We start from the raw sequence: 17,083 nt of genomic DNA on the forward strand, positions 1-17,083 counted from the left end.
ATTGCAAGTTGTTTGAGATGAAGATCCACTGACGGTTACATGCAGGATCTGTCTCGGTGGTTCAATCTTAACCAAGAGCAACCGCTACAAGCATACAAAAGGGATAAGAACCATTGGGGGGCAAAAATTGATTGTTTACTGAGCTATGAATATGATGAGCCATAACATAATATAACTTTATAGGATATGAGGGTGGACCATTCACAACCAAGTATATATCATGAATCTACAAATCTTGGATTAGATATCTGGACAATAGTTGTTTCCTGCTGTTCCTCATCTCCTTTAAGATCAACCGGATAAAATCGCAATACACTTGCATGATTCTAGTGGGCCTTAGCCAGATTGGCCAACTGTGTCTGTGCCCATGACCCCACCAACCCACATGCCCATCCCTTTACATTTCATGCTTGCCCTTTTCCCCCTCTATTAAACCCCCTTACTTTTGGGACAACAGAATAAAAGACACATCAAAGTTCAACTCTTGATACTTAATTTAACTGGTTTCATGCTTATGGAGGTTGCTGTGGAACTGGAAGATGACCTATTTTTTGCAGACTTGAGCAAGCAAATTTCTCAACTAATTATGGATGAAGATGAAGACCCCCTTCCTACTTGTCCTCCTGATTCTCTTCAGGTTTTTCACTACTTCCACTTGAATCTCCTCAAACACACCACACATGCATCTTTCTTTTTATTTAGGTTCTGTTTAGATGAATTTCTCGATAAATATTTATAAAAGAAGAAAATAAAAAATAAACACGAATTAAGATTCTCTCTTAACTTAAGTGTATAACTTATATACTTTGGAGAAATTAAAAGTTAACTGTGTAACTTTTATGGAAACATGGACTTAATTTTTTCTTATTACAATTACATATAGCATTTTTAACAGAGGTTTTACTCATTATGCATGTCCATGGTCATTTTATCTAATTTTCAGACTTTTCCTGGATCAATCTATCCTCCTCCACAGTCTGGTTTCCTCTACGAGCAGGCTTTGATAAGACAAAGCAAAGGGACAGGGGTGTTTATCCCCCAATCTACACAGCCTAGAAGGAAGCACAGGAAAGGAAGATCAAGCTCAAACGCTAAGTATCAAAAGCAGACTCAAGATACAAAAACGGTTTCTCAAGTTCCTATAACAAGTTCTTTCAAACCCAAAAATGGTTGAGGATATATATATTTTCCCACAAATTAAACTGCATAAGTTCTATTGATTAATTACTTTGCCAAGTTTAATTACTTACGGGTCTAATTCTTTAGTCTTTAGGCAATAATGTGTGGTTATATAGTTTGAAGGATTGATGTATAGGTCAATATGCGTTGACTAATGAAGTGGACAAATTAATGTACATAATTAAGTGGGGGATAACCCCTATCTTGTGAAATAGTTTTCGGAATTGCCATATATACTTGCTAGTCTTTATAGCAAGGTTTAGTCAAGGTCTTGTAACCCTTCACCGTGTGCACAAGCACAAGCGTGATTTATTGTTATCTGGTTTGATGAAATTATCTTAGTTTTCTATACTATTTCTTTCGAATTTTCTTTATGTTTCGCTGTGTGTGTGTGTGTGTGTCAAAACCAATGTGTTTGCTAACATGGCAATAACTCAGAAACATAATACGTTATGCTTATGACTAGATATTTATGTTTGTTCACTGTTTCCTTAGTCCTTACATTTTTTGGATTTAATTACATTTGTCAACCTTGTTCTTGACATATATAGATAAGCTGCGCCAGTTGCCTTAAAGATATTGGCAATTTGATGACCCAGAGAACATATTTATTGAATTTTTGCTGAGATAAAATACTATAGTCACTCGAGCGTTAAAACATATCGATCAAAAGCACTTTATACAAAAACAGAAGCTTTTGACGTGAAATAATAGAGTCACTATATGAACAAATATAAGTGAAGTTACTCGAATCTTGGTGGGTCATTCTTCTTAAAGCTGTTCAACTTTTTGGTTTTGTATTAGAAATTTATTCCTGAATATACGGCTAATAACGTGTGTAAAACCCTTTAATCATAAGTAACTCTGGTTAAATTTATCAATCTCGAAAATTTATCATGAGAATAAATTGTAAATAAAAGAGAAAATAAATGTGAGAGAGAAGAATAAAGTAACTTAAAAAGGATTGAAATTGAAACGACTAAAAGCGTAAATCAAAAGTGAATATATCTTTTTTTCATAGTAAAAAAAGAAGAAAAGAAAAGGCATCCAATGAGATAAAACTAAAATTCAATTAATTAATTTTAATCTTGACCATCTATTTAAATTTTATATATACAATATATCTAATAAAAAAATAAGAAATTAATCTTAGTTATATATATAAATAAATAATTAAAACCATTTTAATTAATTTTAATCTTTGTTAGTATTGTATTCTCATCTCTTCTACCTTGCATGCTTCCTGCATGTATTGTATACTTGATTGATCTCATCACCGGTAAAGCGGTGTAAATGATTGCAATTGCATACGTAAGTTTTGGGCCATGGCAATTTGCCTTTAGTCATCAAGTGTCAATCAATTATTCTATTCATGCCCCACTCTCGGCGTTATGATTTATTTGCTGCTGTTTATTGAGCTTCATTACATTATCCTTTCGCTAATCTTTTTTTTTTTTTTTTTATTGACGGCTTTCTCTAATCTATTTAAAGTTGGAATAAATCTAATTTTAATTTTCTAACAGTATTTTTTATTAATCTTTTAATTTATTATTTAAAAATATTAATTTATTATTTTTTTGTAAGATATTTGGAATTAATCTAATTTATTTTTTTTATTATATAAATTTCTGCAGTTAATTTGGTTTGTCTTCGATGTTAGACTAGTTTACTTCACGTGACTTGTAAGTGGTTATTAAATAATAATGCTTAGGTGAAGTAAGTTAATCTTAAGTTAGCCAAATTAATTGCAAAATGTAAATGTTGAAGTATAGAAGAAAGTTTTTAGTCTCATAAAAAATAAAGCAAATTATTAGACATGAAATCGTCCATATAATGAATTCTGTGCAATTGAGCAAGCAATCCTCAAGAAGAACATACCATACCATTTGGATGGAGGACATGGCCTGGCCAGTATAGAGATGGGCGAATATTTATAAATAAAAGCTGAATAGATACATGCCCAGCTTGCCAGCTAGTTACTATTTAAGCTAATAATCAAGTTTCAAAAACTTGGAGCAATGACTGATTATTATTTAATTGATAAGTCAGAAGAACCTTAATCATGCATGTATACTCAAATTCTTAATTAGACTGAATAACGAATCAGTTTTCTTTCCATTTTTGTTCAGACATTCTTTCATTTACTTTTATGAATTTTCTTTTCGTTTAGGTAGGCAGTTTTATTCCACCCCCCACGAACCATCATATAATAGTGTACAAGTTCTCACCTTTGATCGTGATCTCTATCACACACACATATGATGGTGATGACTATCAATCACACAAGCTTCTGAATTCCACCGCTTGGTCCCGTGAGTTTGAAACGTTGGCAGACCCTCTTTTACGTGGCATGCCATCACATTTGACTTGGCAGCCATTCCTTTCCTTGGAGACATTACTCATCCCTACAAAAGTACACGTCCACTCATCACAACAACACGTAAATATATTCCAACTCAAAACGTGTATATATATATATATATATATATATATCCTCATACCATATACAATTGTAGCACCGATCGAAAAGTTTCCTTGACAATCTAATTCTGCAAAAATGGCAAGCAATAAGGAGTCTAAGTTCCCAGCACAGAGCCAGAAAACTCAGCCAGGAAAAGAACATGTAATGAATCCACTCCCACAAGCCACAAATCCTGATCACAAGGCCGCCAATAAACTCCAGGTATATTTTAGCAAACACATTATTATGATGGTTACTATTAGTGCAAGTCTTTGTAATGCATGTGAGGTTATACAGGGAAAGGTGGCGTTGGTGACAGGAGGTGACTCAGGAATTGGCAGAGCGGTTTGCCTGTGTTTCGCAAAAGAGGGTGCAACCGTGGCCTTTACATACGTAAAGGGCCATGAGGACAGGGATAAAGATGATACTCTGAAGATGCTGCTTGAAGCTAAGACAAGTGGTGCAGACAATCCATTGGCAATAGCAGCGGATATTGGCTTTGATGAGAACTGCAAACAGGTCATTGACCTTGTTGTCAAAGAATATGGCCGCCTTGATGTTCTGGTCAACAATGCAGCTGAGCAGCATTTGACAAACTCTGTTGAGGAAATCACACAACAGCAGCTTGAGAGAGTCTTCGGAACCAACATCTTTTCTCAGTTCTTTTTGGTCAAGTACATCCAAGATAACAATTTTTTATTTTTATTTTTTACATTAATTAGACTAGAGTGAAACATATTACATATCCTGACACAAATGAGTGCAGGCATGCTCTGAAGCACATGAAAGAAGGGAGCTGCATCATAAACTCTACTTCAGTTAATGCATACAATGGGAATCCAGAAGCGTTGGACTACACTGCTACCAAGGGAGCAATTGTGGCCTTCACCAGAGGTCTTTCTCAGCAGCTAGCGAGTAGGGGAATTAGGGTGAATGGTGTGGCACCTGGCCCAGTTTGGACGCCAATACAACCAGCTTCAAAGCCTGCTGAGATGATTCAGAACTTGGGGTGTGAGGTGCCAATGAACCGCGTGGCTCAGCCTTGTGAGATTGCACCATGTTATTTGTTCTTGGCAACTTGTCAGGACTCTTCCTACTTTACTGGCCAAGTCCTCCATCCAAATGGTATTCCTCTTTATGCCTTTTACATTAACAACTCTGTTCAACTTTGCTTACACATTTTTGGACTTGCTTGCAGGTGGGATGGTCGTCAACGCTTAAGCTATAGTGTGCCTTCACCTATTTCCTATTGAACTGGTTTTTCTAGCTTACCCCTCCTGAATAAGCAGTGTTACGTTCGGATGCATATTTTACGTTGAAATACATTGTGTTTGTAGCATATATGCCTTGAGATGAATAAACCTTTACGTGAGTTATTTATCTTCATTTGTCTTCTCACAACCGACAGAGACAATCTGCTAAGTAACTGCTCATATTCTTAGTCTTCTGAAGAAGCCATTACATTTACTTACATCATAAAGGGCACTAAACCAATCAATTGAAACAACAATATGTCGAGAAACAACATATCTACACCAATTCAAATTTAGATCGAGACTTATTCTGTCGTTTCACTTAAAATTAAATAATATTTATTTTATTTTATTGAATTCATATAATTCTTTCCTGTTTCAGCATAACAAGCTGAGTTCAAATTTGAAAAAAAAATTCATATAAAATTTACATCGAGTTTAAAGCCTAACGAATTTTATCAACTCGTCGACTTAAGTCAAACCAAGTTTAACTCGTCATGTCTAACTTGAGTCATTTTGGCCATCTCCAATGGAATTTCTTAGAATAAAAAATGGTTCTTTTCTTTTGTTGTTGGACATAGTAGGTTTCTTAAGTCTTAGATGACATGGTAGGATTCTTAAGTCTTAGTATGAGTTTCTTAAGAATAAAAATTAATTTTTCAGACACAAATTAATTTAATATACTAAGATACTAAAAGTAGGTATCTGTTGGCCACCGGAGATGTCCTTAACACGTTCATTTTCAGTCTTTCAAATTAAATTCAATACACAATCTTACGTTTTAATATTAAATAATTTTAAAAGTTTACATAAAACGGGCCGTCTGGAATCAAATGAAAACAGAGAGCATCTATATTATATCATTAAAATGTATAGCGACAAACATGTAAAGAACAAAGCAGAAGAAGAAAGGCTGGCTCAGTAAACTACTTAGAATTTCTACAACTTATTTGACCAAATGCAGGACGCATACCAACAGCCACGTTGGTTATTATCAAGTCGTCTCTTGCATTGCAGGCCTCTTCCTTAATTAGTGAGACAACACCATCCGAGCTAAGTCATCACAGCATCATGTCCACTCTGAAGAAAGCATCACATGAAAAAATATTAGCCTCTTTTAAACAAAAAAATCATTTAAGATTTCAAAATTAACCCCCAACTTCTCTTCGTTTCATTTCTATGGTACCCCTCCCTTCTTCCTATCTAAGAATTGTTTTTATACTTTTACTGTTTATCTTGTGTACATGATAATGGACTGTGCCAAAAACATGGCATATAATCAGTTAAATTTCAAGGATTAAATGTATGAAGTAAACCTGAACACATGAAGGAGGAATTTCTACTCCAACAGCAACCAAGCTAGAATCGAGTGAGGCAGCATTAGATGTAACATCAGCAACCAAAACTCCACTCTCCTCTTTATTAGGAAACTGCTCAACACCATTCTCTTGGACAGACTTCCCTTTTACAGGAATGAGAGGAGACGAGGACCGTTTCGAGGTGAGATCAAGGCGTTCAACCATCCTTGCAACACCAGCAATGCCTGCATTCATCTCACGCTGAACACCTTTACTCAGCTCTTTCACTGAGGCATTACGTGCAATCAACTTCTCTTTAAGACCACGAGTATTTTTTGAAATTGATTCCTTACATCTGTTACAATATTTCATATACATACATATTAGCACCAAGGGGATTCTGAACATCTAACCAGAGCATGCAAGAATCCATATGCACAAACACGTTTACCTGGCTGAAGCAGCAGAAAGTTTGGATTTGAAGGACTCAGGGAAGGAGAATATCTCAGAAGTGTTTAGTCTCCTTGCATTCTCCGGTGATGGCTGGCTATAAATAACTCTGAACGTGCAAAGGAAGACAATGAGAAATCAGTGAGTGAATGGGATTACTGGTTAGGGACAGCAAAAGCTTCCTGGTAAACAAATGAATGCACTCCTTAATACCTGGGTTTGCAAGGCATGTCACTCTCAGAAGAAGTATTTGTTGTAACCATGCCAACAGAGGAAAAAGCAGATGTTGAAGGCACACCAGAAGATGGTGAAGTTGTAAGTGTTGATTGCATCCCTGACGCATGCATAGAAGAGTTAAAAACAAGAACCTCTGAAGGACCTGCTCCAGGGGATCTCTGCCTTTCCCCTCTGCAGATATAACGAGCTCTACTTGCAGCAGAAACTAGGTGCTGCGTAAGTTGTTCATCAAAATCAGAATCATCCTGCGACAAAATAATTTGCCTCACATCAAACAGTGATCATATATTTTCCTCAAAAATCAATGAAATGACATTCACATCAACATAAACTCTACAAATAAATATTAACAAAACAAAACAGAACAACACTTTCAATTCCTAGGTATATCACTCACTTGGTCATTGTTAAGCCGATGAAGGGGACTACGAGAATCAGTGAATGCATGTGAATATACAGTTCTTGAACTTAAGCGTTTTTCAGCTTCCACTGCATTTAGAAGCTCTTGGCTACAAAAAGATGGGCGGTTGATTAAAAGTTAAAATACAAGGAGACTATCAAAAGGTGTGAGGAGAAAGAAGAATGGAGATTTCCAACAAAAAATAAATACCTGGCAGGGTCTTTCAAGATAAGTAACTGCCAACATATTGGGCATTCTTTGCTTCTCTGCGACCTTAAGGGGAGAAAAAGAAATTTTTAGATGAAAGCAAACAATTCACATCACTTTCCAAGGCTTCAAAAAACTAAAGTTAAAAGATCAAACAAACCACCTATTGAGGGATTAGGCTTACCATTCAAGAATACAGTGCAGATGATATTCATGTTTGCAACTGGTAATCTGGAGTTGAAAAAGAAACATGTCAATGTTTATCTTCAGATGTTTATACTACTACCTAAAGACTACAAAAACTTCCTTTTGGCATTCTACAGACTTAGACATGGGATGAGTGCTTACGAAGTTCAACACATGAAAACAAAAGGCATCTCCTAGATTTAAAAAGGTTAAACACTCAATCACAGGTTTAAACAACAAACTTAATCCTCAAACTCCCAACTAGATCAGGAAGTTAAACTAATTGGTGCAAGAATGAGATAAAATAACACACTGCAAATATGCACATTGTTTGTAAATTCATTTCTTGTTTCTTCAACATTTATCATTCCTTATGCTGGGTTAATAAGCACCATGGCATGGCAAAACAGATCCACATATCACATATGAATCTCAAAAGAGTAAAATAAAATAAAAACACACATTTTATTAAAGAAAAAGGACCCACTATATAAAATGTTAAGTAAAGTAAATATATATGAAATTCCCAACCATACCAATCTTTTAAACCTACAGATTAGTAACCCATCAGACACACAAACCTAAAACCAGATCATGTTTAAAACCCCCCAAAAAAAAATCGCACGAAGCAAACCTATGACTCAGTTCCATCTGATGAAAATTAAAAAAATGCAGAACCAATAAGCCCAGGGAACGGGATCATTCATGCAAGTTTGTAACTTTCGGACAAACCCAGATGCACAAAGTGACAATAGAACAATTTGATGTAATGAGTGAGGAAAAAAAAAGTTGCGGTGGATCATACGGTGGCAGGGTCATGGGTGCTGAATGGCTCTAGACATATGCTGCAGGCATCCTCGGAACTGTCGTCGAAAGCCGCAGAAGATGACGGAGTTGAAATGTGTGACATAGTTAGAGTTAGAGGTAAGGGAGAAGAAGAGGTGAAATTCGCCATAAGTAGCGGAGAACAGAAGAGAAGAAAATAAGGAAAAGAAGCGTGGAAAAGTAGAGAGAGCGAGCTAGAGAGTGTCAGAGTGTGTAAAAAGGTCAAAGACAATAAATGTGAAAAGAAGAGAAAGGCACAAAATGAGAACGTAGGAAAGTTCCCATTCAGACGGTTTGATTTTCATGGAATCTAATCGATTAACCTTTATAATAATTGTGTGTTGTCTTTTTACATTGACGGTGATAACTTATTATTATTATTATTATTTGATAGCATTTTAATTAGGGTCTTAACTTACTCATATTTATGATATTTTCATAAATTTTGATTATTTGAGTTAATTACGAGACTAATTATTTAATTGTCTAAATCAAGTATGAAATTAATTATTAGTGAGAACTTAGTCACAAAGTTTCTTATTCTTTTTTAAGATTTATTCTATTTAATACCAGTTATACCCATTGGATATTGACGTGAATAATTGATATAATTAATATTTTTATTAAAATAATAAGAAAGTGTTGGGAGAATTTATCAAATATGTGTAGGATTATGAATATAAAAATGATTATAAATGTAAAGATGAGAGTATATAGGAGAGTCTAAATCACTTTAAATAGATAAGTTGTTGTGTACAAAGGAGATCCAATTAAATTTTTTATATTTTCTTTTAATCCTATTGCGTGTTAACTTTTTTTTTTAATTTTATGGTATTTTTTCATCATTGTTCGTAAAGAGATGTTTTTTTTTCAACAAGAAAATTTATTAAATTTGTGTAGGATTATGAATATAGAAATGATGATAGATGTAAAGATGAGAGTATATAGGAGTCTAAATCATTTTAAATAGATAAGTTGTTGTGTATATATGAGATCCAATTAAATTTTTTATATTTTCTTTTAATCTTATTGTTGTGTTACCTTTTTTTTTATTTTATGGTATTCTTTCATCATTATTCGTAAAGAGATGTGTTTTTTTTTCAACAAGAAAATTAACTTTAAAAACAAAATTAAATATATATTTTTTAATTTTCATATGGCAAAATTTAAAATGTTAATTTCTCTTGAAGTTTTTACATATCCTAAAATTTGTTTTTAATACATTAAAGGGTTATTTGAATTACAATTTCAAGTAATTAATTTTAAGAGATTTGGTATTTTAAAAAAGTTTTTTTGGTGAAGTATAATCATTTTGAAAATAACATATGTTGAGTTACTGAGAGTAAAAATTAGAGTATCCTAACTTCTCACTTACAAAAAATGATAAATTTGTAACTCTTCACAAGAAGGAAAATTAAACATGGGCATTGTTACATGCAGACTACTAAATGAAAAGGAAATAAAAGAGAAAAATAAATGTTTGCTCAACGATTTCGAAATCAATCTTGTTGAAAACAAGGAAAAGAGTGATGAGTATCGAGGTAGAGGAGGTTGAAGAAGATCAAGTTTCACACTAAAAAGATTAGATAAATTGTCACATGGATTTTTTGCATTTGATCTTTATTGAAATAATGTTTATTGCACGTTGGACTAAGGTACGAAATTATTGATTTTCGCATCACAATTGAAAAATTATTTCTAAGTAGTTGTAACATGGCAACCATAAATACGATTGACTAAAATGATATGCGTGAACGGCAAAAAATAAGAACCAACTCAGAGACATGTATTTTGTTTGGATTGACCAAATCAATCTACAGATAAGAAGGGTGCATGCCGATCGAGACTTGGGTAGTTGTTTTGAAATAAAATAATAAGAAATTTTCATTTAATTTAAATGTGAGAAAATAAAAAAAACATGTTATTAATAATGTAAATTAAATTTTGTCTTAAATTAATTCATTTAAAAATAATTATAATATTAAAAACACGTGTTATCAACCTACTTCACACTTTTAAATAATAAAAAAAACAAAGGGAATGGACCTGGTTTGTCTAAGCAACTTCCACCATTCCATTGTTGAAAATCAAATGCACGAACCACCGTCCAAGATTGAACCAAAGTCATCCTCAGACTATCCCTGAAGATCAAATGAGCTCACATTTGAAGTTTCTATCAACGATTTTTCCTGAATATATAATTTTTAACTCATTTAAAAGTTATTTAACCTACTTTAATTAACAAGTCATTAATCTGAGTGATATTAAAATCAATTTTCTTTAAAAAAATATCGATTTAAGTCTTGTAGATAAAAAAATATATAATAAGAGAGAAGCCTCCACAAAAGGTGGACCAATTAGGTTTTCCAATAAGATTCATCATCAGCAAAGCTTATAAATACTAATGTGAATCAAAGAAAAAACCTTCACTAAAAAATAAACTAATTTCAAAGGGGACCAAGTCAGGTGGGTCTTTACTGGAAGCGACTCGTTGCAGGCCGGAGGCCCACGCAAAAATAAGAGCAGCCCAGCCCATTTTGATATTTTTGGGATCAACTGTCCTAATATTGGTAGTTTGGGATAGGGGCGCTCATCATCATCAACAAGACATGGAGAGCAACACACTCTCACTGTTGTCGCCTCTTGCTACTTTGCGCGTTCTTTCATCTGAAAAGTTAGCTCCTACTAACTGTTACATCCTTCGTTCATACAACCATTTTCTCAAACACTTTTCCTCCTCCACCACTAACCTCAAGCTCGGAACTCCACAGGCCATTCTAAATACTTCTCCTATAGCCCCTTCAGAGGTCACCACTCCCACTCTCAGAGAATTATGCCAATCGCATGTTCCCGAACATATACTGCAAAGGCAAATCCAAAACCTCTCACTCCTCTTTTTTCTCTCCTAAGCTGCATTGCTTTGTGCTCAGAATTTGATAAATATGTTTCTTTCAGGATGGAAGAGATTGGTTATGTAATGCCTACAGATATCCAGAGGGAAGCACTGCCTTACCTTTTTTCCGGGCTTGACTGCATACTTCATGCTCAGGTTATTTTTATTTTGCACCTTTGTGTTTGTTTTATTTTTTATTTACTTCAAGTTCTTATTTCTTATTTAGACAGGTTCTGGGAAGACACTCACATACCTGCTTTTGATCCATTCCATCATCAATGCTGCAAAATCTTCCGTGCAAGCCCTAGTTCTGGTACCCACCCGGGAACTTGGCATGCAAGTAAGAATGTTTATGAGTTATTATGTATGATGTCATAGTAGGCAGTAGCATGTTGATTATCGTTAGTGCAACTTGTTAGGGTAATTCCTTGCAAAGGGTAACTACTGAGTGCCAAAATAATTTGATGACAAGGTCACCAAGGTTGCTAGGACATTGGCTGCAAAGCCAACTGGAGTTGATGGGGAGCAGAAGTCATGTTCCATCATGGCTCTGCTAGATGGAGGAACACTGAAAAGACACAAGACTTGGTTAAAGGTAGAACCCTTTCGTCTTGTTTCTTCAATGAGTTTTACTGTATTGTTTTTTTAACCAAATACATTTGGTGACTGACACATGGTTGCTCGCTGCAATTTTTGAATTCTACTTAACACTACAGGATATCCTTTCTTTTAATCTTTATGGAATTATTTGAGAGATAATGAATTTTCTTCTTGATTCTCATATTTTTCTACTAGTCTGATTAAGTTTTATTTACCCTTCTTTACAATATCTAATTATCTACTGTTGATGCAATTCATTCATACTCTAATTTCTTACTTTCTTATATTCTATTTTTTGGCAGCCACAAATATTTATGTATGCATAAAACTTTGAATTGTAGATACTCAGATGCCAATTAATTTTTGGGTTCTGAAATTTTGGTATATGACTACTAAAAATTATTCAACAGCTGAAAGTTAATTGAATTTGTTAAGCAGTTGTGATTTTTAAGAAACAGTTATTTAACGAGAGTAGTTGTTATCTAATCTTGTAGATGTGGCCAATTGGCCAGAACGAGAACCTATGCTCTTATGGATATTTTAAATCTTCTATTGACTCGCCTGTTTGGCCCAACAAATAAACTCTGAAACATACTAAAGTTTGTGAAATAGATCACATTCTCTATATGTTTATAGTACAAATGGTTAGTGGATGGGGGTGATGGGCATCACAGATTAGGCACCAATGATTAATTTCTTGTGTTTTGTTTGTATTTTTTTATACTTTAGACCTTTGTAGGGATTTGGTTTGATGTAGTCCTTAATTCTTATATATTGTAACGTAGACTATTTTATGCTTTGAATAATATAAATTTGTAATAACGGAAGTGTTTATTTGATCTTATGGACGTTGCTTATGACTTTCCTATAAGCTCTGTTTAATCTATTTTAATAAGCTTCACGGAAAAGCTTGTCAAAATAAGCTCTTTTTAGTCTATTTCAGTAAGCTTTAGTTTATGAATAAACTCTCGTCTGATAAAAGCTTATTGAATAAATTCTTCATTAAGCTGTTTTCCCAAATGCATCCCAAACCTATTACATATATGACATGATAATGACATTTCATTGATTTTTATATTCTCTTGAACTAGTCACTGGCATCTTTAAGTTGTATAGAGAAGACCCTTTTCCTGCTCATTTTGCTTTCTCAAATTTCAGGCAGAGCCTCCAACAATAGTGGTTGCAACAGTTGGGAGTTTATGCCAAATGCTTGAAAGACATTTTTTTTCACTTGAAACTGTGCGGGTGCTGATTGTTGATGAGGTAAATGTTTTAATCTTTAAAATTTAAATCAGTTAGTCTTTATGCATTTTTCAGTAAAATGTGAAAGCAAATTTCCAGAGTTGTCTTGTTTTCGTCATCTCCGTGTGTTTTAAAAGTCAAAACGTATGACTGAACCACCATCCAGCTATAATTGCTTTGAAAAAGTTATGTGGTTCAGGGCTCTGGCAAGCGAAATATATTATAGTTAGTTTAAAAGTGTTTTTTTTAGAATATTAGATTTCATTATTTTTGTTTCCACATTTTCACAAGTGGAAAACAGCATTCACACCTTTAGGGAATTACAAATTGTGAAATATGAAAATTACAAGACCTGGAATTATATAAGCCCTGCCAGCTTCTATTTTTCTTTTTGCCCCTCAGCAACTTCATAAATATTTATTTCTTATTTTTTTTTATATTATTATCTGTTTAGGTTGACTGCATTTTCAATTCTTCAAAGCAAGTGAGTTCTCTTCGAAAGATTTTGACTTCATATTCATCTTGCAATAACCGTCAGACAGTCTTTGCCAGTGCATCTATACCACAGCACAACCGATTTATTCATGATTCTGTGCAGCAGAAATGGACAAAGGTATGCTGATCTGATTATATGTTTGTCTTTGAGGTACCTTAAACTTTCTGTCTGACTTCTTTATTTGTTTTCCAGAGAGACGTGGTACATATTCATGTCAGTGCAGTGGAGCCTATGCCATCTCGCCTATATCATAGATTTGTAGTAAGGAATATTGATTATTGAAGAAACCTTGTGTATTTCTAATTTTCTACCATGTCAAAATTGATGTCTTTCTCTTTTAATGCTTTGTTTGCCTGCCACTCTTAGACCTTGGGAAGATGTATATAGAATTGTTTAAACTTCAATTGCATCGTTTTGGAAGTCACTTGTTTATTAAAGACATATCTTTGGTATTAGCTAATTTTTTTTAATGCTATTTCAATCATCAGATATGTGATACCAAAAGAAAATTACATACCCTGTTATCCTTGATACAATCTGATGCACCTGAGTCTGGCATTATATTTGTTGCTGAGCAGGTATGCATAGAACTTGCTTCTCCTCCTTCAATTAGTTATGCAATAATCGTTTTGCATCAATTGGATAATGCAATCAGTAGATCATGCCCTGGGAGTGGATGGAATTAACTTTAAAGTTTAAACATTTTACATTAGTGCATGACTTACTTTCCTTTACAATTTTTCAGAGCATTAGTCCCAGACATGAGAAGCAGTTATAAAGTGCATAATTAACATTCACTGATAAAATAATTCTGTCTGGTCTTGCATAACTATTATCCAATGCATACTTAACACGATGAATCTTTCCTATGTTGTATTGCTATTTTGTGCTGGTACTGTTGGATTAGTTATTTCTATTTTATCACTTTTGCCTGCATAACCATTTGAAATCTATACTCAAGTATTTGTGATTGTCATTAGTGCTTGAGCTGTTGAATAGTTTCTTGGATCAAGATCCTCTAAATTACAAGGTGCACTTTAGAGAGTAATTGCATTGCTGATGATCATTGATTGAAATTTTGCTTAATTATTGACAAAATACATGCACATGGATAACAGACTATAGATTTAGTAAGACTATATTTTCTCATGACAGGTTATTGCTTGCATTTTAGAGGATATAAATCCTTATTTTTTTATGATCATTTTCCTGAAACACTGCTTAAAATCCATATTCATAGGACTTGGTTGTTTGTATTGATCATTACTTGGCAGTCGGTGCCCTTCAAATGATTAGCCCATATATCTGGATTTAATGTCTGTTTGACTCAGTCAATGTATGTGAAATGTTATATATCATCTAATATTACATATTCTGTTTTGCAGTCTGAGAAGTCAAAAAAGGCTGGAAAGGCTCCATCAACATCCCTTCTGATTGATTTTTTGAAGACATCATACCAAGGTGATTTAGATATCCTCCTCCTTGAAGACAAAATGAATTTCAATTCACGAGCAGCTTCCCTGTTGGTAAGTGCCATTCAGTGGATTGATATTAGGAGGTTTCTTTGGTGACCCCCTAATTATCAGTCCTCCGTGCATTATGATCACTGTTTCTGCATCTAAATTCATTATAACTGTCATCCTTCAGTCTAACTCGTAGCTAGGTTCGAAATAAGTTTTGATTAACCAGTCAAACTCTTGTTCTGATAACCAAATTGTACTGGTTGGTCATACTGGATTAACTGGGAACCAGCAAGTATATTGGTCTAGATAACACAGTCAATATTTTAATAAAACCTTGGCATGAAATACTAGCAACACATTCTCCTTTCCTATTTAATGAAATTCATGTGAGTCCTACTAATATGTGTCTCTCATTCTCTCCATTTGGTGGTTCCCATTCCCAAACCTCTGGGACCCTCATGAATGTCAACTAATAGAAAAGAGGGTTGAAAACGGTGTTAGAATGTGTTTGTACCACTCTTCAACCTTGAAATCACTGCCTTGATCACCAGTGGGAAGAATTTATGATGAGTAATGGCTGATGATTATGACATTGATCACCAGTGGGAAAAATTTAGTGGAAGAGTTACCCCAGTCCTTTGCCTAAAATGTGCTAGATTTTTAATTCTTAATTTGACTGCTATTGTTGTGGAATTAAACCTTCTGATCAAAATTCTTAAGCCAGTACACTATCGTATGGCAGAAGTATGCTTGTTTGGACTTTGGAGACTAGTCTGTAGCATTGATTGTGAGTAAATGGCAAGTTAAGATTAAGGGGGAAATGGGTGGTAACATTTTGCTGTCTCTTTGATTCAGGAGGTTAGAAAAGGAGGTGGCTATCTTCTTGTGGCAACAGATATAGCTGCTAGGGGATTTGACCTTCCAGAAATGTCTCACATTTACAATTTTGATCTACCAAGGACTGCCATAGATTATCTTCATCGAGCAGGGCGAACTTGTAGAAAACCCTTTTCTGACATCAATTGTACTGTTACCAGCATTATAGTTCCAGATGAGCGATTTGTTCTGCAGAGATATGAAAATGAGTTGATGTTTAACTGTGAAGAGCTTGTTCCATAAACCTTGGCTAAACATTCACATATTTTAATCTGATCGACTATAATATAATGTGCCTCCGACTGACTCTATTTTCATAGTTACCTCATCTTTAAAATTGTTTTATATTCTGGATGATCTTCATCATGTTGACACCGATATAATATTAAAATATCAACAAGCTTCTAAAGAAAAGCAAAAATTCCGGAGTATACCAAGATGGATTGGGCGTGGAATTCCAGCCTCACTCTTAAGGAGAGAATTGAACTTTTAGAAAAGATAATTGTTAAAAGTATTTTTAGGATATGTTTGGAAGTGAGATTTTGGAGGGAAGGAGAAAGGAGGACCAAAGGTTTATTTTTAAATTAAGAGTTATGTTATGTATATAAAAATAAAGAAAGAAACTAGGACATTACACTTTGGAATGTGATTTATGGAAGAGTGATTTTGCTAAGACCGAAAAGAATGGGAAAACAAAATCTTCCTTTGTTTGGTCGTTTGTTGTTTGTAGGCAATGGAAGAAATTGTAGGAATGAGACTCACTTCTATTTTCTTTACTCTGACGTTGCGGTGGTAGCATTCGAACAAGAGACCACTTCATCATTCTCTGGTATGTCCTCATCTCTTCGTATATTGTTAGCCATTGGGGGAAACACGGAAAAGTTGTAATTAAGGACAAACTTGTCGTTTAAAAAAACTTTCTTTTTTCTGTTTTTACTAATTTTAAATGTATAATGCGGATAGTCGAACTGAGACATATGGGCTTTATACAGTTTGACTCATATTAAGGGTCCTTGA

The 17,083-nt window shown here is 34.2% G+C and overlaps 4 protein-coding genes across 5 annotated transcripts; 3 read left to right on the top strand and 1 right to left on the bottom strand.

Moving 5' to 3' along the window:
- The first annotated feature begins 142 nt into the window (after positions 1–142).
- On the top strand, positions 143–1,528 carry LOC100809917 (uncharacterized). Its single transcript, XM_003529572.5, has 2 exons — positions 143–637; positions 944–1,528. The coding sequence occupies exons 1-2, from the start codon at positions 509–511 to the stop codon at positions 1,172–1,174; spliced, it is 360 nt and encodes a 119-aa protein (XP_003529620.1). The 5' UTR covers positions 143–508; the 3' UTR covers positions 1,175–1,528.
- Positions 1,529–3,681: 2,153 nt separating this feature from the next.
- On the top strand, positions 3,682–5,018 carry LOC100809384 (glucose and ribitol dehydrogenase-like). Its single transcript, NM_001254229.2, has 4 exons — positions 3,682–3,862; positions 3,938–4,314; positions 4,407–4,765; positions 4,839–5,018. The coding sequence occupies exons 1-4, from the start codon at positions 3,737–3,739 to the stop codon at positions 4,859–4,861; spliced, it is 885 nt and encodes a 294-aa protein (NP_001241158.1). The 5' UTR covers positions 3,682–3,736; the 3' UTR covers positions 4,862–5,018.
- A 704-nt stretch (positions 5,019–5,722) lies between these two features.
- Positions 5,723–8,816, bottom strand: LOC100785684 (E3 ubiquitin-protein ligase RHF1A). Its single transcript, XM_006584005.3, has 8 exons — positions 8,477–8,816; positions 7,670–7,716; positions 7,489–7,551; positions 7,276–7,387; positions 6,855–7,123; positions 6,643–6,750; positions 6,210–6,546; positions 5,723–5,973 (listed from the first exon to the last, which is right to left on the bottom strand). The coding sequence occupies exons 1-8, from the start codon at positions 8,624–8,626 to the stop codon at positions 5,947–5,949; spliced, it is 1,113 nt and encodes a 370-aa protein (XP_006584068.1). The 5' UTR covers positions 8,627–8,816; the 3' UTR covers positions 5,723–5,946.
- Positions 8,817–11,074: 2,258 nt separating this feature from the next.
- LOC100786205 (DEAD-box ATP-dependent RNA helicase 58, chloroplastic) lies at positions 11,075–16,385 on the top strand. Of its 2 annotated transcripts, XM_003528628.5 has the most exons (10): positions 11,075–11,365; positions 11,452–11,545; positions 11,616–11,729; positions 11,862–11,984; positions 13,148–13,252; positions 13,686–13,844; positions 13,920–13,988; positions 14,216–14,305; positions 15,113–15,253; positions 16,046–16,385. In XM_003528628.5, exons 1-10 carry the CDS (start codon positions 11,106–11,108, stop codon positions 16,307–16,309), a joined length of 1,419 nt encoding a protein of 472 aa, XP_003528676.1. In that variant the 5' UTR covers positions 11,075–11,105; the 3' UTR covers positions 16,310–16,385. The 2 variants fall into 2 exon arrangements, with proteins under 2 accessions (XP_003528676.1, XP_006584070.1); XM_006584007.3 differs by lacking the exon at positions 11,075–11,365 and having other exon boundaries at positions 11,450–11,545; positions 11,620–11,729.
- Positions 16,386–17,083: the final 698 nt, after the last annotated feature.

Source organism: Glycine max, chromosome 7, assembly GCF_000004515.6.
Source record: "Glycine max cultivar Williams 82 chromosome 7, Glycine_max_v4.0, whole genome shotgun sequence".
Taxonomy (NCBI): Eukaryota; Viridiplantae; Streptophyta; class Magnoliopsida; order Fabales; family Fabaceae; genus Glycine; species Glycine max.